This window comes from Crocuta crocuta, unplaced genomic scaffold (genome assembly GCF_008692635.1).
Source record: "Crocuta crocuta isolate KB4526 unplaced genomic scaffold, BGI_CrCroc_1.0 scaffold70, whole genome shotgun sequence".
Lineage (NCBI taxonomy): Eukaryota > Metazoa > Chordata > Mammalia > Carnivora > Hyaenidae > Crocuta > Crocuta crocuta.
Window position 1 is genome coordinate 319,326 of NW_027528417.1, and position 21,258 is coordinate 340,583.

Consider the following 21,258-nt stretch of genomic DNA (forward strand, 5'->3'; position numbering starts at 1 on the left):
TCCTAGTTTGTATTTTATAGCCATGTGATGAAAAGTTCGGGGGATACAGTGTATTTAGGATACTTTAAAAAGTATTATAATTTATTTTATTTTGGAATTATATATAATAGTTAGAATTTAAAACTTCAAGTCACAAAAATTTAGAATCTTTGGGTCATAGGATTTTTGGTGTTCAGTGGAAATCCACACTGGCTCTCTTGTATGCTTCATTGCGTCGAAAAAAGTAATTTGTGTATTTTTTTTCTGATTTAAGGGTTGGGTGGGATGAATGAGACTCTGGCAGATGATCAGCTACTTTCTCTCTGTCTCTGCTGCCTTCCTGCCATTGTAAATGTTTGCTGAGTATGAGGGCAGACAAGACACCGTCTTAGACAAAACTATTCATTTTGTGCTAATAATGAAAATGGGTTGATTTTGGTCCCCGGAGTGCTTTCCTCTTGCCCTCAATTTGTGGTCTTTCCTTGATTCCTCAGGCCTCGCGCTGTCGTCTGTACTTGGCATTAAATCATGGGGAGGAAGCTGGACCTGTCCGGTCTGACCGACGACGAAACGGAGCATGTGCTGCAGGTGGTTCAGCGGGACTTCAATCTTCGCAAAAAAGAAGAAGAGCGGCTCAGGTGAGGTGCCTCAGTTGGCCCCCTGGGCACTGCGGGACAGCTTCCCCGGATGCTCCTCTCCGCCAGCCCTGGGTTTGAGGCCCCTAGGTCACGCACAGCCACTTCTGTTTCTAGGAAGGCTGCCCTTGCTTTGTAGAGGGGCCCGCCAGCGTCAACGCCGGGCACCGTAGCGCCAGCTCAGGAAGGTTTGCTTCGGGCTTCTCGCCCTGTGCATCTTTGGCTGTGGGCGGGGTACAGCGTGCGATGGCGGTGGCTGTTTGGGGCTGGCTCTTGGCTTCGGTTTTCCTGTTTGCAGGTAGTGCTGGAGAAAGGTGTCCAGTGAACAGTTTGCTCTCCTGTTAGATGCTCCCCTCCTGTGAGGCAGAGAGTGAGTCTGCAGACCGGGGGAGAAGGAAGGTGCCCATCGGGCTGGGCTCAGATCGCCTGGTCTGGCACCGCCCTCCTTCTATTATAGAGGAGGAAACGGAGGCCCAGAGAGGGGCTCTTGCATATCTCCAGTTGGCATTTCCTCGTGGATTGTTCTGGAAAATACATTCGCTGCTCATCTGGGTAGAAATGACTAACTTTGGAAGAAGTTGGAGTGGTCAAAGGGAGGTCCTGTGGGTTGGGTCTAGTGTGTGGAACTAGACGGTAAGTCATCATTAGCTGCCCTCCTTCATCCGTCTGTTATCCCTCGGGATCTGATGGGTTTATCACAGCACCGTCTTCCCCTTTAGCCACCGAGCTCAGAACTGCATTGTAATTCCTCCGCTGATTTGGTCCCCACGCAGGGCTGGGCCGGGCACTGCTGATCAGCCTCCTCACCATTGGTCCCCGATTTTTCCCTGAGTCGAGCTTCTGTCACTGTCACTCCAGGAACTGCCGTAACCTTTCTCGCCTCCTGCCCCCACTCTGAGTCGCCAGGGCTGTGCCACAGCTGAGCCCCACCTGTGCGTGTCCTTTCTACTTGGCTTAAAATGTGGATTTTTTTTTTCCTTTTCCCTTGGGGCACCTCAGGCTTCCCGTTTCTTTACCGTATTACTTCCCGTGCTAGATTATAAGCACTCTGGTCTAATCATCTCTGGGTCTGTCATGGGTTTTTTTGGTCTGTCATATTGTATATGGTCAATATGTGCTTGTTTGAGGGAAGAAAAAAACCCAGGCTGTTAATGAAATACTTGATTGGTTTACAAACAACGGGCCAGGCGCGGTGCAGGCGGTTGGGTACGTAGTGAGCAAAACCTGGCTTTGTGCCTTGGAGTTGATGGTCCAGAGCTGCGCTGATGAGCGCTGCGGCCGCCAAGCCGGGGAGGCCGCCCAGCACTTGACCTGGGACGAGCCGGAGCTCGGATGGACCGTAAGTGTAACCTCCACACCACGTTCCAAATTTAGTGCCAAAACACGTGTTGTATCTTCATATCTTCCATTTTACATTGGCTTCATTTTTGAAATGCTAATGTTCTGGTAGATGAGGTTAAAGAAAAAGCATTCGAAGTAATTTTCGCAGTTTCTTTTTACTTTCTTTAGCACGGCTACTAGAAAATTCAACAGCACGTATCTGTCTCATGCTCTCTTTCTGTTGGATGGCACTGCTCTGGAGAGAGGGGAAATGAACAAATTAAAATGTATGTAGGCACGTTCAGTAACGGCGAGAGCCGTGAAGAAAAATAAGGCAGGGAAATGGACAGAGGCTGGAGTTGGGGGCAGGTGCTGTTTTCCCGTGGGCTGCTCAGGGAAGGCTTCTCTGGGGACACTGGGGACATTTGGGCAGAGATCTGAGGAGAGCGAGGGAGGGAGCTCTGCAGTTCCCTGGGGTGACATCAGGCACAGCAGAGGGACCCACAGATGTCACGTTTCTGACTTATGCGCATGCCTTGGTGGTTTCCACGAGCAGCTAGGAGGGAGCGAGCCAAAGTAGCATCGTACAGAAGTCTCAGCAGCAGCCTGAGCTCAAACCATGTAGTAAGTAGAGAATCTGTGGTAAAGCCCTGAATCTCTCTCCCAGTTGAGGAATGAAGGGTTTTTAGCCTGGGAGGCATGAACTGACATCTGCTTTATAGGGTCACTATGGCTGCGCAGGGTGGGGGGGAAGGCATCACAAAAAGGGGGGCCAGCAGCCGAGGAACTGATAGGAGGCCGCTGTCCAGGTGAAAGGTGATGCTGTCTCAGAGCGGGGGAAGGGCAGGGGGGGTGGTGGGGAGAGTGGTGGTCAGACCCTGGATGCATGTCAGAGGTAGAGCCCCCAGCACCGCTGCATTTCCTTACTGGGATATGCGCAGAGTCAGGGAAGACTGGGAGGCTGAGCAAGTGAGGTTGCCTGTCACTGAGCAAAGACGGAAAGGCAGAGGGTTGGCGGTCAGCTGGGACGGAGAGCTGTCTAGCGGAGATGTCAGGGTGGCATTTGTGTGTTTGCGTCTGGCGTTCAGGTGGGAAGTGCAAGCCGGAGACAAACGTTCTGTGACGGAAACGGCCACCAAAGGGCGGGAGAGCAGGCAGAGCTGGGAAGTGCGGTGTAATGCCCGTCAGCACCAAGGCTNGAGAAGACGGAAAGGCAGAGGGTTGGCAGTCAGCTGGGACGGAGAGCTGTCTAGCGGAGATGTCAGGGTGGCATTTGTGTGTTTGCGTCTGGCGTTCAGGTGGGAAGTGCAAGCCGGAGACAAACGTTCTGTGACGGAAACGGCCACCAAAGGGCGGGAGAGCAGGCAGAGCTGGGAAGTGCGGTGTAATGCCCGTCAGCACCAAGGCTGTTGGGAATTCGTGGCCACTAATTTACACTGAGACCGGTTTCAGCACGGTCGTGTGCGTTTTGTCCTACATTATTCGGCTCCTCTCCTCAACAGGACCATCAGCAAGAATCACGTCTAACTCCGCGTGTGTCTTGAGCTCTGGGCACTGGGCCTGGCACGTAGTAGGTAGGCATGCCCTAAATACCCGCAGGACGGATGGATAAATGGAGATTGGCTGTCAGCCATATGGCCGTCTTTATGTGTGGCTTGAGGAAGCAGTCTTTGTGGTTTCTAGGAATCCTAAGGACCGGCTGTGTATCACGCCTCATCTCCTGGGAGCTCAGGTCTGGGTAAACCAAGACCGTACATAGTGTCTTCTGACTGTGGACACTGGCCTTGCCTCCACTGGAGTCGTGTGCTGGTCTGTGTAGAAGAGTTGTTTATGGCTCGGTTTGGGGAGGGTGATTTTTAAAGGCAGTGCAGTTGCGACTACAGGAGCTTGACAAAGCGGACGCCATCTTTCTTTGAGGGCTTGTGGTCTCGGTGGCCAGTAGTCAGTGACCCGCCTGCAGTTCTGTACAAACGCTCAGTCCTGGGAACCTGCGCGTTGAGGAAAGAACGATACTGGAAGCCGTCAGTGCCTGTAGACGAGTGACACAGCACCTCTCCTGGTCCTGGGAGTGGACGCTTTTCCTCTGAACATGGCCATAGCTGTTGTCCTTCTACCCAGAGCCCAGGCGACACGCCTCCGTGGATGGCGACCAAACTCTGAATGGTTTTGGCCCGCGACCTTATTGGATAAGAAGAGGTTGAGACAACACCACCTCAAAACCACCAAAATCATCAAAGCGTTTGCCTCCCCTCTTTGGTATTGCTTGGATTTAGGGTGCGTGGGAGAGTCCAGGAAACTGTTATAGGATTTTTGAATTCTTTAATATTTGCTTTAATGACCATAAGACTCAGGATGGAGGACTTTTATTTTCAAGTTTTAAATTGAATTACACGTCTTTTCTCCTGATCGGCTGTTTTTTATTTACCTGGTTTCTCTGGTGAGCCTCTGCGGGGGTGGGTTTGGGTATAGAGGTTACGCAGTGTTTCTAACGAACTTCAGTGCGGACATGAAGTGTGGCAGATAAATAGGTGGCGGAAGTGTGAGTTAAATGGACTCAGAACAGAGGGAGAGCTAGTGGGGCTGAAGAATTCAGCACAATTAGGTCATGGAAATGAATTCACGAAGGAAGCAGCCACTGTGAAGTGGCACTGCCCTGGGTCCTCTGTAAAATCATCATCACTTCCTCCCAGGAGTCCCGTAAGGTGGAACTCCATGTGACATGGAGGTACCCAGGCACACAGAGGTTGCCAGAGCTTGCTCAGAACAGCACAGTTCGTTGGGGTATAGACCCAGAATTTTGCTTCCCAAATACTCTCAGTTCTATAGACTAGATAAAGCCTTTTCAAAACTGTCTCCCTTCTTTGCTTCCATCCTGCCTCCCAACCCTTCTTCTTCCTTCCCTTATTCTCTCCTTCTTCTCTACCCTCCCCCCCACCTTTATTTTCCCTTTCCTTCCATTTCTTTCTTTTTTTTTTTTGTGGTTAGGATTTTGTTTAACTGAAAACATAGCCAGAGATGGTGGAGAGAGCCTGGTTCTCGAGTTTGAAAATGTGAGTTTGGGTTGAGCATGAGCCCCAGCTCTTGGAAGGACACTTAATCCTTCAGTTAAACTTGAACCTCTGTAAAACTGGCCTGAAGGCACTTGCCCTGTCTATTCCAGTATGTTGTTGTAAATATGGACATAAATGATGCATTTAAAAGTGCTGTATGGAGCACCTGAGTGGCTCAGTCGGTGAAGCTTCCAACTCTTGAGTGGCTCAGGTCATGATCTCATGGTTTGTGAGTTTGAGCCCCATGTCAGGCTCCTCGCTGCCAGTGCAGACCCTGCTTGGGATTCTCTCTTTTTCCCTCTCTCTCTGCCACTCCCCTGCTCATGTCTCTCTCTCTCTCTCTCTCTCAAAATAAATAATTGATAAAAAAGTGCTTATGAGTTGTTGAAGATACATGAATGTTGATTGTAGTAATTGACAAAAATAGGAGGGAAACATGGACCAGTAGTGGGGGCACCACGCCTTGGGGAAGCCTTCCAAGATGGCGGGCCAGGATGGCATCCTCATGAACTGGAGGTTCAGCCTCTCCTCCAGCCAACCTCTCTGTCCGGAGTACAGGCCTGCAGAATACGCTCTGGAGAATGGTTAGCATGTGCTGGACCCCCCGGGACATCCCCCAAATACCTCTGTCTGCTGTGCCCAGACAGCACACTCTCCCAAGGCCACGGCCGATGGGGAGTCCCAGACACCGGCCTGACGGACGGCTCCCTGGCCTTCAGCAGCAAGAGCAGCAGGCTTCTGCAGGGCCCTTCGGGTTTCACAGGCACATGTGGGCGGTCCGTTACGATGTAGTGAGCTCTGGGTAGACCTAAAAAAAAATAATGGCACACTTTAAGTGAAAGTTATGGCTCTTGCCTCAGTTTCTTCCTAGGTTAAACTGCGTGGGGGCTGTGGGGAAATGATGCTTAATAGACATTTATTGGGTGCCTACCACGTGCCCAGCACCGTGGTGGGTACTGAGTATAGAAGATCAGTGAGACAATTACATGCCCTGCCCAGGCTGGGGATGGAGGGAAAAGGACACACGTTAAGCAGATAATTCCACAAATAGCTATGTAAGTTCAGCCGCGGCAGTACTCTGAAGGAGGATTGCAGGATGCTCGGGCATAAACAGAAGAACTGGTTAGATGCCGGGGGGCATAGAAGACGTTCCCGGGAAACTGACACTCGTGCTCATCCTCAAGACTGATCTGGAAAGAGCCAGGTCAAAAGGTACGTGGACGTCTTGGGGGCAGCTTTGGTACGTGTGCTCAGGCTCACGTTATACAAGGCCCCCCTAAGGTCTCCCTTGGGTGGAAGGATGGTGCCGCCGAGTGTGCCTATACCAAACTGGTCTCAGGAATGCGTGTGCTTGTCTCTAGAAGGTTCTCTGGTCACAAAAATGGAATTAGATATGAGTGTAAATGCAGTGTATGAAGCGGTGACAGGTACACAGTCGGCTCCCTGGGCCAAGTGACGGAAGATTCGCCACACCTTTGTTTCGAGTTCCCTGCGGGAGGCGGGACAGAAACTCCCTGGCTGATGACGGGCACACACAGTGAAGTCATCGTCAGACCTTCATGCCCGTGCTCTTGTGGGTCTTGGCNAATAGACATTTATTGGGTGCCTACCACGTGCCCAGCACCGTGGTGGGTACTGAGTATAGAAGATCAGTGAGACAATTACATGCCCTGCCCAGGCTGGGGATGGAGGGAAAATAAGTTAAGCAAATAATTCCACAAATAGCTATGTAAGTTCAGCCGCGGCAGTACTCTGAAGGAGGATTGCAGGATGCTCGGGCATAAACAGAAGAACTGGTTAGATGCCGGGGGGCATAGAAGACGTTCCCGGGAAACTGACACTCGTGCTCATCCTCAAGACTGATCTGGAAAGAGCCAGGTCAAAAGGTACGTGGACGTCTTGGGGGCAGCTTTGGTACGTGTGCTCAGGCTCACGTTATACAAGGCCCCCCTAAGGTCTCCCTTGGGTGGAAGGATGGTGCCGCCGAGTGTGCCTATACCAAACTGGTCTCAGGAATGCGTGTGCTTGTCTCTAGAAGGTTCTCTGGTCACAAAAATGGAATTAGATATGAGTGTAAATGCAGTGTATGAAGCGGTGACAGGTACACAGTCGGCTCCCTGGGCCAAGTGACGGAAGATTCGCCACACCTTTGTTTCGAGTTCCCTGCGGGAGGCGGGACAGAAACTCCCTGGCTGATGACGGGCACACACAGTGAAGTCATCGTCAGACCTTCATGCCCGTGCTCTTGTGGGTCTTGGCTTCCGAGCTGATGTGTGAGTCAACTCGAAGCCCATCTCGATGGGCTGGGGGAGAGCTCGGTCATTATTAGGGTGGCCTGTCCCCCTGATTCTGCAGAGTCCTAAGGTGTTGGGGAATTCTGTCCGGTTACCTGTCCACCCAGGTTTCCTCTTTGATGCTCGTTGTCCCAGGCCAGGTGGCTCTGTTGGGCTGTTCCGCTTCCAGGGCAGATGTCCCTCTGCCTCTCTGCCTAATGACCTGTGGTCTCTTCCTGGTCTAATGGAAAGCTTTCTTTGCCCCCACTTCCTGCCCCTGATGGCTGTCCTCCCCTCCTGGCTCTCCTCTGAGTCCCCAGGTCGTGTTAGTGAGTAAGTTTGGAATTTATAAAAGACGTGAGGAGCCCTTAACTTCTAGCAACTTCTATTTCCTGCCCTGTAAAATTTCTGCAAGTACAGAATTGACAAAAGCAAATAATACCCATAAACCTGCAGGGTTTGTTCATGATTTGATACCTTACCACTGGCAAGTGACTTCGTCTTCTGTGACCAAGGTGTCTTCACTTGGCTGTGGTCTCAGTCATAATGGAGCCTTAGCAGCTGTCCTCTCCACAAGTCCAGAGTGAAAGTTTTCTCCTTGGGCTCGCTTGACTCGTCAAGAACATAGAGTCAGGCTTGGCTTTTTATTTGCAATGAGAACTCAAACCAACCATCGTTGTATTTTTGTATGTAATTACATGTTTGGTTTTTAAGGTGAAGTTCACATAAAATTAAGTGCACATAGCTCACCTGTATTGTAGAACTCTGATAAATACATGCAAAATGGGGGTGCCTGGGTGTTTCGGTCAGTTAAGTGGCCGACTCTTGATTTTGGCTCAGGTCGTGGTCTCACAGTTCATGGGTTGCAGCCCTGCATTGGGCACTGATAGCGCGGAACCTGCTTGGAATTCTCTCCCCCCACACCCTGCCCCTCCTGCACTCTCTCTCTCAAAATAAATAAGGGGCTCCTGGGTGGCTTAGTCAGTTGAGTGTCTGACTTCGGCTCAGGTCATGATCTCACGGTTTGTGGGTTCAGTGCTGACAGCTCAGAGCCTGGAGCTGCTTCAGATTCTGTGTCTCCCTCTCTCTCTGCCTCTCCCCCCCGTACTCACATTCTGTCTCTCTCTCAAAAATAAAGTAAAATAAATAAACAAACTTAATTTGTATATACAGATTGGTTATACACACAGATGTAACCAATATGCTAATGAGGATGTAGAATGTTTTCATCATCTCATCTCCAAAAGTTCCCTGTCTTCAGCTAGTTCCCGTGCCTCAGTGGTAGCTGAGCAGTAGCTCAGCTTTTTAATTTTTCTTTCTTTCTTTTTAATTTTTTTGATGTTTGTTTATTTTTGAGAGAGAAAGAGACACAGAGCGTGAGCAGGGGAGGGGCAGAGGGAGAGGGAGACAGAATCTGCAGCAGGCTCCAGGCTCCGAGCTGTCAGCACAGAGCCCGACGCGGGGCTTGAACTCACGAGCTGTGAGATTATGACCTGAGCTGAAGTCGGACGCTCAACCGACTGAGCCACCCAGACGCTACACGACTGTTTGGATTTCTGTTGCATCCTAAAGGTACTCTAGGATCTGGCTCCTCTCTTTGCCTCCCTCTCCCCTCCCCTCCCCCTCCCCCTCCCCCTTCTATTAGTTCTTTCCTTCGTTCCTTTCGTCTCAGCACAGTGCCGTTGGGATCCGTCCACGTTGCTGCGCACATGAGCAGTTACTTGCTGGATTTGGTGGCACTGCTCCCCGGTGCGCTCCCTGCCGCCCCGGCTTGTGGGCCCCTTCTCCTGTCGTTAATTGCGTCCTTTCCAGGTTTTAGCTGTTATGAACAAGCTGCTCTAAACATTCTTGTACAAGTCTCTGTGTGGGCTGTGCTTTCAGGTCTCTTGAGCAGATTCTCAGCAGTCGAACTGCTTGGTTGTAGGGAGGTTCACACAAGTAGAAAGTACAGAAAACTGTGGCGTATCCGCCCCAGTCGCAGCAACTGCCAACGTGAGAAGGCAGTTGTAGACATAGTGGTGTTTTACCTCGAAATACTTCATCGTGCATCTCAGAAAAGGTGTTTCCTGACATAGAATAATGCGTTTTAACAGCTAATAGAATTAAAATAATTCCTTACTATCCTTTATTATCCGGTAAATTTATCCAGTGGTTTTTTTTTTTACAAAGTCTTTTCACAAGTGAGTGTTTTCACATCAGAATGAAAACAGCGTCTGCTCATTAACTTCAATGCTTTGAATCTGAAGTCCCTTAATTTTGTCACGACAGACGTCTGACTTAAGCCGGCAGGCCAGAGTGGCCCTGGGCACCGTCGGGAATAGTTTTTGATCAGTTGTCCTCACAGTCAGTCAGAGTCGCAGATGGAGCTTAGTTTGCTGTAATTTCCCTCCGAGGAGGTCCTGAGAAAGTCCTGTGTGGCAATTTGTTACATTGGTCTCCCTCCAAATTCTGATGTTAAACAATTTTTTTATCCATAACTGAAGTGTTCTTTTTCTTTCCAAAACCCACGTAGTCAGATTGGGTGGGATATTTTACCACACGCAGAAAGGACAACACGCCCATCAAGGTGGGTGAGCGGAGAAGGGCACAGTGTGGAGAGTTATGGCCTCCATTTCTTCTAGGGCTCCCAGTGAGTGACCAGGAGACTCCTGTCCCCCTGTCCCCCCAACAGCTTATAGTGGGCACGGTCACACCACAGCTGGGATGTGTGCATCAGCTCGTACGTACATGCGTACTCAGAGGTCTTCCTCCGTAAAGATTTCTGTGGACCCCGTATCAGTGAGATTATGTGCTTTCCCAGCACTGCAGACATGGGGCATCGAACATTTAACCCCGTTGAAGGCTGTGTGTAGAGTGGGAGTGTTTGGGGGAGGGCCGAGGATTGGACGGGCCTGAGAAGGGTAGACGTGCAGTACCAGACAGCGGAGGGGGCGCTTCTTCCAGGTCCGGTGGAGTGAGTGCTGATTGCACTTGGCTCTGAGACACACAACAGCATCAAAGCTGTGAATAGAGGGTGTTGACATCGATTCCTACGCCTATCTTCCCGGGACCTCGGGGCTAATCTAACCAGGTAAAAGTGTAGAAAATGCACATTATACTTGGTTAATTTTATTCTTTGTTTTTTCTCTTTTTATCAGATGATTTCATGCAGGCAGTAGGAGTCAAAATGGTAAAGATCGTATACATAACCCTGCTCAGGCCCCCTACTCCGTGTTTAATCGTCTTGTTCTTAGCCCTTAGCCTTCCTGGCACTACCCCCATAATGGAAAAAATATGCTTATGTTGCTGTTTCTTGATAAACCAATTTTAGACATTCCTTCCGTTCTCTGCCCTGGATGGGCTTTTGCTCACTTACGCTACCATTAGCTTTTGTTTCTTGATATTTCTTATACTTGTTTCTTGATGTTTCTTGAGTTATTTTTGACTTGGTTTTTTTCTCGGTCATCTTTCAAACTTTTATGATAGCTTGAGCCCTCATTTGAGTCTTCCCCCATCAACTTTTGCTCTCCCTTCTTGATTCTGACAGTGCAAATGTGCATATTGGTGGCCCTGATTTCCCTCTGCCACTCCTGCTTTCTTTAGCTCACATCTATCCCTCTTACATATTCAAGGCCGAGGCCATTCATAGGCTGTTCTGCAAACATACTTGAGCTGCTCGGGGTTTTGTTCAGAAGTTGACGCTGATGTTGACAATCAGTCAGCAGCCCTTAAGTAATTATGATGGAACATATTCTCTGTGCTCCCTCCCCTTCTTTTTTAGAACCTCACTGAAATCTGCAGGTGGCTGATGGTTCTCCTTTTCTCCTTACTTTTATAAATTAATTGCACTTTGATTTCTGTGCTGTCATTCTGAAGTGGTCTTGGGTAGGAGGGCGACGCTGCTGAGTGTTTGCTTGCTCTGCTACCTGGACGTGTGAGTCCGGGCTGTGAGGTGCCGAGGTGAAAGGCGCTCCAGCGCACAGCACGAGCGCAAGGCACACTCAGAGGGCTGCGGATGTGACTCCTGCCACCTCTTCCCAGAGGCTTGGGACCCAGCCCCTGAGCCTCGGAGGTTAAAAGGCGTCCAAGAGAGGCTGGTTTGTTGCTGTATGGAAACACCATTCTGTCCTTAGGGAAGTTTCTGGAAAGTCTGTCCTGACTTTCACTTCATCTCTGTGGATAGAGTGTTTGTGGAGAGGGGGCGAAGGCAGCCCATGCAATGGACCCTTTTCTTTTGGTCTTGGATCCGTAATTCCAGGCATTGACTAGACCCATGGGGAGGCTTATCCTCTCGTGGATTTCAGGTTTCTACGTTTTTCTTTGCTTCCAGTGTTGGTCTCTTTGACAGAGGAAACTGGGCTAAATATATTGTCTACACAGGATTCCCGGAGAATAATAAAATTAATTCGTATAAAAACGCGGCGTGTTCAACACTGTCTGCAGTGGTGTGCTCTAACAGCTAATGGGATTCATCATCAGTGTATGAAGTTTCTCTGTTGCCTTCTTTCCTCTGTTATGCAACTCTTCTTTTAAATTTTTTTAATCTTTTATTTTTGAGAGAGAGAGAGAGCGAGGGAGGGAGGAGTAGAGAGAGAGGGAGACCCAGATCTGAAGCAAGCTCCAGGCTCTGAGCTGTCAGCACAGAGCCCAACGCAGGGCTCAAATCCACGAACCATGAGATTGTGACCTGAGCTGAAGNGACTAAGCCACCCAGGCGCCCCTCCGGAAGTCTTACCCAACCACTTTACATGGTAGAATTTGAGTTTCTGGGGACAGTGAGACTGTGGCAACCCTAGCCGGGATCAGTGTGGGATCTACAGCAGCACTGGGCCTGGCACCAAGTTTCGGGCCAGCCAGGATTTTGATGACATCATTTATGGCAGCGTAAAGCCTTCGAGGGAGAGCAAGGCCCTGATTGGAGGAAGAAGTGCTAAATATAGCGTGCTGGGCTGGAGGCAGACTGGCAGACAGACCACAGTGCAGTATGGCGGGGGGTAGGGAGGGCCAAGTCTTGTTGGCTTCTTTGTTGGACTCCACGTGCTTCCCGTGTGACTCCGACCCAGGAGGCCTGGCATCCATTGGAGCCTGCAGCGGGCACGGCCCGGACTTGTGCCTTGCCCCTACTCGGGGGCTGTGTTTGGCTTGGTGTACCCCTCTCTCCATCTGCCTTTCTGTGTTGCTGGCATACTTAGTTGTAAGAACTTCTTTTTCTTCTGTGATGTAGCATATTGTGATGTTCCATTAATATCTGCTCAGATAAACAGATTAAATTAGTGAAGTAAATAAATGAAATAAGTGAAATGTCTGTGTGGTGGAGATAGAGTGCTCACCAAATATTTCACGTGTTCCTACACATGCCCAGCCTCCCCTGCGCTTAGGCCGAGGCCATGTAACCAGGCCTGGCCAGTCAGCTGTGGGAGGAAGGGCATGTGTCACTGTCAGACCACGGCACTTAACAGCTGACATTCCTCTCTATCCCCCTGCCTGCTGTGGGGACCGTGGGGGCCTCATGTTGAGACATGGCATCCCCGGATGGATGGAGCCCGATCCCCACAACGTTGGATGGAACAGAGTTTTCTGATGATCAGCAGGCGACTTCATGTGACAAAGAAAGACACTTTTGTTGGGTTAAATCACTGAGGCCCTGGGGTTTATTTGTTACTGCAACATATTCTAGTACTGCTTTGACTAATACAGTTTCTGGGAGCTCAAAGGGCCCCGAGTATCCATTATTCCCCACCCTTGACTTCGCAGCTGAAGAAGCAGGGTGCGCAGAGAGTTAGAGAGAGTCTGGCCAGGACCTGAGGTTCCCAAAGCCGGGGCCCCCGGTCTTCTTCTGCCATTTGGCTCCTCGTGTCATAGAAGATACTGCAGCAAGATCTGCAGACACACAGTCACATCATAGTTTATACCCTGTGATTTCATATTGTCAGGCACGTTTACACAGTGGTTTTATTTTATTTTTTAATTTTTTTGATGTTTTACTTACTTCTGAGAGAGAGAGAGAGAGAGACAGCATGAGCGGGTGAGGGGCGGAGAGAGAGGGAGACACAGAATCTGAAGCAGCTCCAGGCTCCGAGCTCTCAGCACAGAGCCCGACGCGGGGCTCGAACCCACATACCACAAGATCATGACCTGAGCTGAAGAGTCGGACACCTGATGGACTGAGCCCCCCAGGCACCCCTACAAAGTGGTTTTAAAAGTGACTGTTAATTGCACAGGACTCTGGTGTCCAGATTGAGTCTTGGAGACATTTATGAGATGGCCACAGCCTTTCCAGGTTTTCATTTAATGCGTGGTAGCATCCGGATAACTTCCAGACATCTGCTGGTGCTCCAGAGGACTTGCCTACGGTGGAGCAGGGGTGAGAGGTCATGAAATGGTTTCCTGTGATTGCGACCGGGTGTTGATTGTCAGCGTTTCCTGAACTGACAGTCTGCTTGAGCCTCGCACACACCGCGGGGCCAGGCGGGGCCAGGGAAGGAAGGGAGGGAAGGGCCGGGAGTGAGGGAGGAGAGCACTTCCCGCCTGTCTTTGAGAGGCTTGGTGATGCCAGTGCGCAAGCTTCTCCCTGGGTTAAGGAAAGGGAACCGAATGTGCCTGGAGTCCCTCTGCGGCCCCAGGGTCTCAGCCGCCCACTAGCTGATAGGACGGGCACCTGCTTCGCCCCTGGGCGGAGGGCAGTACTCCACCCTGCGGGAGTCAAGTCCAGGAGTCAAGTCCAAGTGTCCTGAGGATGTAGTGAGAGCTGCCAGGCCTGAGGAGGAGCCACTGTAGGAAGCGAAGCGTCTCCCCAGGCTGGAAATAATTTGTGTTTCTAGTCTGTTAATACAGACACTCCTTGGAGGATTCCTCGCCATTTTTTTTTTAAAGCAGAAAGAACACAGCGCTTTTAATAAAATGAGTTAGTGATCTTTCTTCATTCAAAATTCATTTTAATTTTAAACCAATTAAACTTTTATTACAAGTACTTAAGTTTTCAAGAAGTTTCTTTTTCAGAAAATAAAATGCCTTTGTTCTCAGTGTCTTTGGTCGGGAGGCTTAAATCGAGCTAATGAATTAACAAATACCCCTGGTTGTATCCGCCTCTGGATTTGGAAATCAATGGCCTTGTCTTTACTCAGAATAAATGTGCCCTACGGTTGGTGAAATAACTGAGTGTTCACGGGGTGCCTCTGCCTGGCTCTTTGTGGCTCTTGAGACTCTGCACTGACGCTGTGGCATTGACCCGTCGAGTTAATGAGTCTGCCTGGTCAGAGGGGACAGCAGGAACCCCTTCCTCTGCCTCGACAGATCACATTGGCCAGCAGGTCACCTGGCGGCGCCCTGAAAGAAGAGAGCCCAGCGCAGGTGCATCCTACAGTGGAGGGTCCGGCCTGGCCCCAGTTTGAACGTCACTTTGGATGGGGAAGGCCCAGGGAGCGTCAGAACCGGGAGGCCCCCTGGGAGAGCGTGGAGGCCTGTGGCGGCAGTGTGGGGCCTCAGAAACACGTGGCGGGGAGGGCATAGAGTATCAGTCTCGAACTAGAGGGGACCTCCCAAGATTTAAAAAAAAAAAATCTCCTCTTATTATTAGAATTTTTATTAATAATGAAAAGGTCAGATATACTAAATCAGAGCCATTGGACTCATTTATTTTGAAATCATGGACTCAATGTCAGGACCCTCCGGGCCAAACGAGAAGGGGATGAAAGGGCAGAGGGAGAGGTTTGTAAATTTAATAAGTGCCTTAACTCTTGAGGAATAGTCCAGAAGGTGGACTAAGACTCACACGTATAATTAGGATGCTCTAGAGAGTAAGAAATAACATCGGGGCGCCTGGGTGGCTCAGTCAGTTAAGCGTCCGACTTTAGCTGAGGTCACGACCTCACGGTTTATGGGTTTGAGCCCCACGTCGGGCTCTGTGCTGACAGCTCAGAGCCTGGAGCTGTTTCAGATTCTGTGTCTCCCTCTCTCTCTGCCCTTCCCCCACTTGTGCTCTGTCTCTTTCTCTCTCAAAAATAAACAAACCTTTAAAAAATAAAAGAAAAAAGAAATAAGGCACCAGCGCAGACCCATGGGAACACTTACATCTCGTGGAAGGTAGGAAGAAGGAGAGACTTCCTGAAGAGAGGTGCTTTTTGATCTGATTCTTGAAGACGGACAGGATTTTTTAAGTGGATCGAAACAAAGGTCTGGGTAACAGGAAGCATCCTGGGTGAAGTGATAAGGGTGCGTGTCGCAGGCCCGCATCAGGCCCTGTGGGGGGCCGTGGAGGAAGGTAGTGCTTCTACTGCCTCTGCTCCTAATCACATGGGACAGGGTGCGGTGTTCGAAGTACGTCACCTCCTCTTATTTCTAGTGACCCTCAGAAAAACGCTTTCTCATCCGTTGCCAAAAGGGGGAAACTGAGGATCCAAAAAGATGTTAAGTAACTGACTCAGGTTGTCCATAGTGACAGGTGAGTTCGAGCCCAGGCAGCGTCACCCCAGAGCTGGGCCAGTAAGTAGGCCAGCAGGTAACACACGCTTGACATTGAAGCAGGGCCACCCGGGCGCCATGGGACGCAGTCGGGGAGGTTAGGGCCGCTGTAGGAAATCTGGAACCTTGTGCTTGCTGAAACGGTGCATGTTGGAGGGGGAGCCGTAGCGTTTCCGTGAGGGTCTGGGGGAGGGTAGTTGGGACGTTACAGTAGTCGTTAGTCCCCTGTGGCATTGAGCACATCAGATACAGCGCGTCCAAACTGAGATGTCGTCCAAGCGTAAAGCACACTCTGGATTTCGAGGAGCTAGTGTGAGAAGAGGCTATAAAATATATCAGTAATAATGTTTACATTGAAAACAAATGGAAATGTATCTAAAAATTACATTTTATTTAAAAAAATTTTTTAATGTTTCTTAAAATTTATTTCTGAGAGACAGAGAGAGACAGTGTGAGCAGGGGAGGGGCAGAGAGAGAGGGAGACACAGAATCTAAAGCAGCTCCAGTCTCTGAGCTGTCAGCACAGAGCCCGTCGTGGGTCTCAAACCCATGAACTGTGAGATCATGACCTGAGCCGAAGTCAGACGCTTAACGGACTGAGCCAGCCAGGCACCCCTAAAATTATATTTTATTTTATTTATTTATTTTTTTAATTTTTTTTAATGTTTTATTTATTTCNGACTAAGCCACCCAGGCGCCCCTATATTTTAAATAAAAATAGTTAAAATTAATTTTGCCCATTGTTTACTTTTATTGATTAATTTAAATGTTTTTATTTGGGTGCCTGGGGCTCAGTTGGTTTAACGTCCAACTTCGGCTCAGGTCATGATCTCACAGCATGTGAGTTCGAGCCTTGCGTCTGGCCCAGCTCTGTGCTGACAGCTCGGAGCCTGGAGCTGCTTCGGATTCTGTGTCTCCCTCTCTTTCTGCCCCTCCCCCGTTCATGCTCTGTCTCTCTTTCTTAAAATTAAATAAACATTTAAAAAAATGTTTTTATTTATTTGAGAGAGAGAAAGAGAGTGAGGGAGGGGCAGAAAGAGGAGGAGAGAGTGGGGCGCCTGGGGGGCTCAGTCGGTTAAGCGTCCGACTTTGGCTCAGGTCATGAGCTCACGGTTCGTGGGTTTGAGCCCCGCGTCGGGCTCTGTGCTAACAGCTCAGAGCCTGGAGCCTGCTTCTGATTCTATGTCTCCCTCTCTGTCTCTCTGACCCTCCCCTGCTCACACTGCCTGTCTCTCTCTCAGAAATAAATAAAACATTAAAAAAAATTTATTTTTAAAAAAAAGAAAGAGAAGGAGAGAGAGAATTCCAAACAGACTCCGCGCTGCCTGTGCAGACCCTGACACGGGTCTTGAACACAGGAACCACGAAATCATGACCTGAGCTGAAACTAAGTCAGATGCTCAACCCACTGAACCACCCAGGCGCCCTGGCTTTTTGTTTTTTTGTTTAATTTTTTAAAATGTTTTATTTATTTTTGAGAGAGAGAGAGACAGAGCATGAGCAAGGGAGGGGCAGACAGAGAGGAAGACGCAGAATCTGCAGCAGGCTTCAGGCTCTGAGCTGTCAGCGCAGAGCCCAACGTGGGGCTCGGACTCACAAACCGTGAGATCATGGCCTCAGCCAAAATCAGACACTTAACCAACTGAGCCACCCAGGTGTCCCTCCCCCCCTTTAATGCGATTTCTAGAATAGTCATATACATGTTTCACATTAAGCTTTTGTTGGACAACACCAGTTTGAAACTTAAAAGACCAAAAAGGGAGCTTTCTTCCTCAATATTGTTTGGGGCTAGTGCTCTTTTCTATGAGGTCTTTAGGTATCTGAAGGATCCAGGCAATGTCTTAGCTACCAAATTGTATATTGACCTTTGCTTTCAAGTACTGTCATCTCCGTCCTGTGAAGGTGATCTCAGAATAATGCCCTGGTTTGGGCCTCACTATGTACTTTAAAAGGAAAGGGCATTGTGTTTGTGCTGTATTTACTGCAGAGAGTTTGCACATCTCAGGATGGAATAAACCCTTTGATTTCTTTGAAGTTTCTTTGAAGTTAATGGTCGACCAAGAATGGCATGACCTTGGAAATAACATGTGGCTTTAGAACAGCCTTATCTTCAAAATTTGTACAATGTCTCTGGCACCATAAAATTGCACGATCGTGTATTTGCCTGTGGGGCCTGCCTTCATTACTGGCCAGGAGAGTTTGATGCTGCAAATGTGATTGTAATATAAAAGGCAATGATACTGAAGCTTTTACTCACTTTTAAATTTGTCGCCCTTCAAAGATGTGTAGTCACGAATTGGGAGGTTCTGGTCACCCTCCCCATAAGCCCGTATTCTTTAATAACAGTCTCTTACGAGGTTGCTTTTGTGTTTTAAGTTCCTGATCTCATTTGCTTTTCCACTGCAAATGCCAGAGCTTCAACTCCGTTGGGCTGTGATAAGCTTTTTGGCGCAGGTTCTTGGCCGAGCCCTTGTCCTCGGAGCTCTGGCTGCGGAAGGCAGTTCTTTGGCATTAGGCGTGCCCAGAATTCAGAACTGGAGAGAGGAAGGAGGCAGGTCTCCACGGCCGCTGTAGAAGCAGCCTCAGCCACAGCAGTGCAGGCCCGTACCCGGGATTCCACCGGGAACAGAGAGCTGGTGAGCGCCGAGATGGAATTTCTCGAGCTCCCTCGCCCTGTGCCGCGTTCCCGCGCCGACTTCCTTGTCCCATGAACCTCTTCAGCTCCCGGATACGGACCGGACCGTAGCCTTGGGACCCGCAGCTGCCTTCCCTTCCCTCCTCACCAGCTCCAAGGCCAGCGCTTCCTAAGCTGACACGTTCCTAAGGAAACCCGTGAACAACGCGGGTGGCTTCTAACGGGCTCCTTCGCCCAGATGGGAGACGGTGGAGGTCCGTCTGCTGGCGCCCGGGGCGAGGCCTCCGATTCCCAGGGCTCCGCCGCGGGTGCAGCTCCCCGTGGCCCCTGCCGGCCTGGCCCGCGGGCTCCCAGCCTGCGTGAACCGTTCCGGGTGCGGGCGCTGGCGTCTCCCCACGCCTCCGCCGAGCCCGGAGCGCCTGGCTGCCGCGTGTCTGAGCGGTTCCGGGCCCCAGCGTGCTGGCGTGCCCAGGACGCGGGCACGGGCTTTGGCTCGGGCCCGCTTCGGACTTAGTTCTGGAACGGAGCGTCTCGTTGGCGTCTGCCAGGCTGCCCCACGTTTGGGCGGCCGCCCGTGCGGCTGTGGGCTGAGCGCGGCTGCTTTCCCGCGAGGTGGTGCTTCGCTTCCCTGTCGTCTTCTGGCCTGGGCGTCTCACGGCCACCCAGGTCTGCTCCCCTCGTCCGGCCGGAGGGGGACGGAGCCGTGACCGTGCCCCGTTCCACGCCGCGAATGTGCCTGGAGCCCGCGTTTCCTCCCTCCCCAGGGCGGCTGCCGCCCGCCGGCTAGACAGCCGTGGGTCTGTCTGCTCTCGCAGCGCCGTCTGCAGAGCTCCACACCCCTCTGCCCTACCCACCCGGCTGGGTCCACCTGAGTGCTCTTGCCAGGTCGCCACCCTGCCCCGCAGCAAGGCTCAGGCAAGGTCCGGTCACGCTGCCCGGAGGCTATGGCTCGTGTCCCTCCCGGAGCCGCATCTCTGGCCCAGGAGGACCCACACCCCCAGGCCCTGGGCTGCCTCGTGCCCTCCCCGTCCCTTTCGTCGCCTTCTCCCTCCCCTCCTGGGTCAGCTCCCCCACAACAAGGTCTGCCCAGCTGGGGGGAGGGGGTCCAGAACAAAATTCTAGAAGCTTCTATTCCTGTGAGGGCATAGAAACCATCCGGGTGTGGTCCTGAAGTAGCGCCTGATGGCCCGCACTGTCTGCCATGCTTTGGATACGTGTGGTGAGAGAGGGAGAGAAAACTCTTTTTTTAAAATAATTTTTTTAAATGTTTTATTTCTAAGAGAGAGAGAGAGAGAGAGAGAGAGACAATGTGAGCCGGGGAGGAACAGAGAGAGGGGGAGACACAGAATCGGAAGCAGCTCCAGGCTCTGAGCTGTCAGCACAGAGCCCGACGCGGGGCTCGAACCCACAAACCATGAGATCATGACCTGAGCCGAAGTCGGACGCTTAACCGACTGAGCCACCCAGGCGCCTCGAGGAAACTCTTAAAATTCATTGTTGACTATATTTTTGATCTTCTGTTCTTCACACAGTATGTATTCATTTTACATGAACCTCAGAGCAAAAGCAGGAGATGGTACACAAGGCCAGAGCGAGGGAGCTCATCACTGTTGGTTCGCTTTATAGCCGAAGAAGCCTCCCCTGGCGTGTGACCTTGGATGTGTCCCTTCATCTTCTGCGCCTCTGCTTTTCCCGCTGTGCAGTAAGAATGATGCAGGTGCCTCTCTGGGGGCCGTGCGGGCTCCGGGAGTTAATACCTGCACAGCCCTGCGGACGGATTTGGGACATAGAAAGGACTCAGGAGACCTGTTAGTGGCCTGCTTTGGGTCGGTTCATCTGGTGCAGGAGTTAAATCATTATGGTTGCATTTATATCTTCCTATCTGTCTAATACTGTCAAATGGTGTTATGGCGTGGCTTTTCCTAAAGCAAGATACTTCCTCTTTTTTGTTATTAGATGATTCTCTACAGGTAGAAGGAAAGGCTCCAGTGTGTTTTATAGCCAATACCTAATTTTCTGGACCTGTTAAAATGAGTTTTTATTTAAATTCCAGTTAATTAACATACGGCGTACTATTAGCTTCAGACGTACAATATAGTGGTTTAGCACTTCCACACAGCACCCTGTGCTCATTGTGACAAATGCCCTCTGTACCCCCCATCACCTATCTAATGCTCCCCCCCCACCTCCCCTCTGGTAACCATCAGTTTGTTCTCTCTGGTTAAGAGTCTGTTTCTTGGTTTGCCTCTCTCTTTTTTCCCCCTTTGCTCTTTTCTTTGGCTTGAATTCCCGTATGAATGAAATCATATGGTATTTGTCTTCCCGCAAATACTAATTATCTGGACCTTTGAGGTCTCTCTCCGTTTTGTATATTCACTCGAGTACTGAACCTCCGTGGCCAAAGCAGACATTTTCCCTTAGATTCGGACACCCGACTCCTTTTTATTTGGGCAAGTTGCTCTGTATAGTTTCTGTTTCCCCACATACCTTCTGTAGGACTGTTTAGTGGCTTCTTTTCTTTCTGATTATAGAAACAAAGTATTTCTATATGAAGTAGTAAATGGCTCAGCGGGCCCATGAAGAGTGGATTTATGAGAAAATCACACTTTCAGCTTTGACAGCCTAAGTAGGAAAGGGACGCTTTTAAATGTAAAGTGGGAAGCCTCTGCACAGGCAGGCACCGAGCGGGACTATAATTGACCTTAGATGCAGCCACTGAGAGTGTTTGTTTTCTCCTGGAGCCACTTTTCTGTCTCAAAGGGGGTTTCCAAACTCTTGCATGTCACCGCTCCCCAGTTGACAGGGCCTCCATGCATCACATGGGCCAGTCCCCATCTGCTAGTCCCTTTACTCTCAAGGCACTCTCCCTCCTGTGGCAGTAACGGCCTCAGTGTTGCCGATGTGCCCCAAAGCCACCCGATACGGAG

The 21,258-nt window shown here is 50.4% G+C and overlaps 1 protein-coding gene across 1 annotated transcript in view; it reads left to right on the forward strand.

Moving 5' to 3' along the window:
• The first annotated feature begins 507 nt into the window (after positions 1 to 507).
• MYRIP (myosin VIIA and Rab interacting protein) overlaps positions 508 to 21,258 on the forward strand; it is a 263,471-nt gene continuing 242,720 nt past the window's right edge. Inside the window, exon 1 of the mRNA XM_077754495.1 lies at positions 508 to 617. Within this exon, the coding sequence (XP_077610621.1) occupies positions 508 to 617 (110 nt within the window). The remainder of the gene's footprint in view (positions 618 to 21,258) is intronic.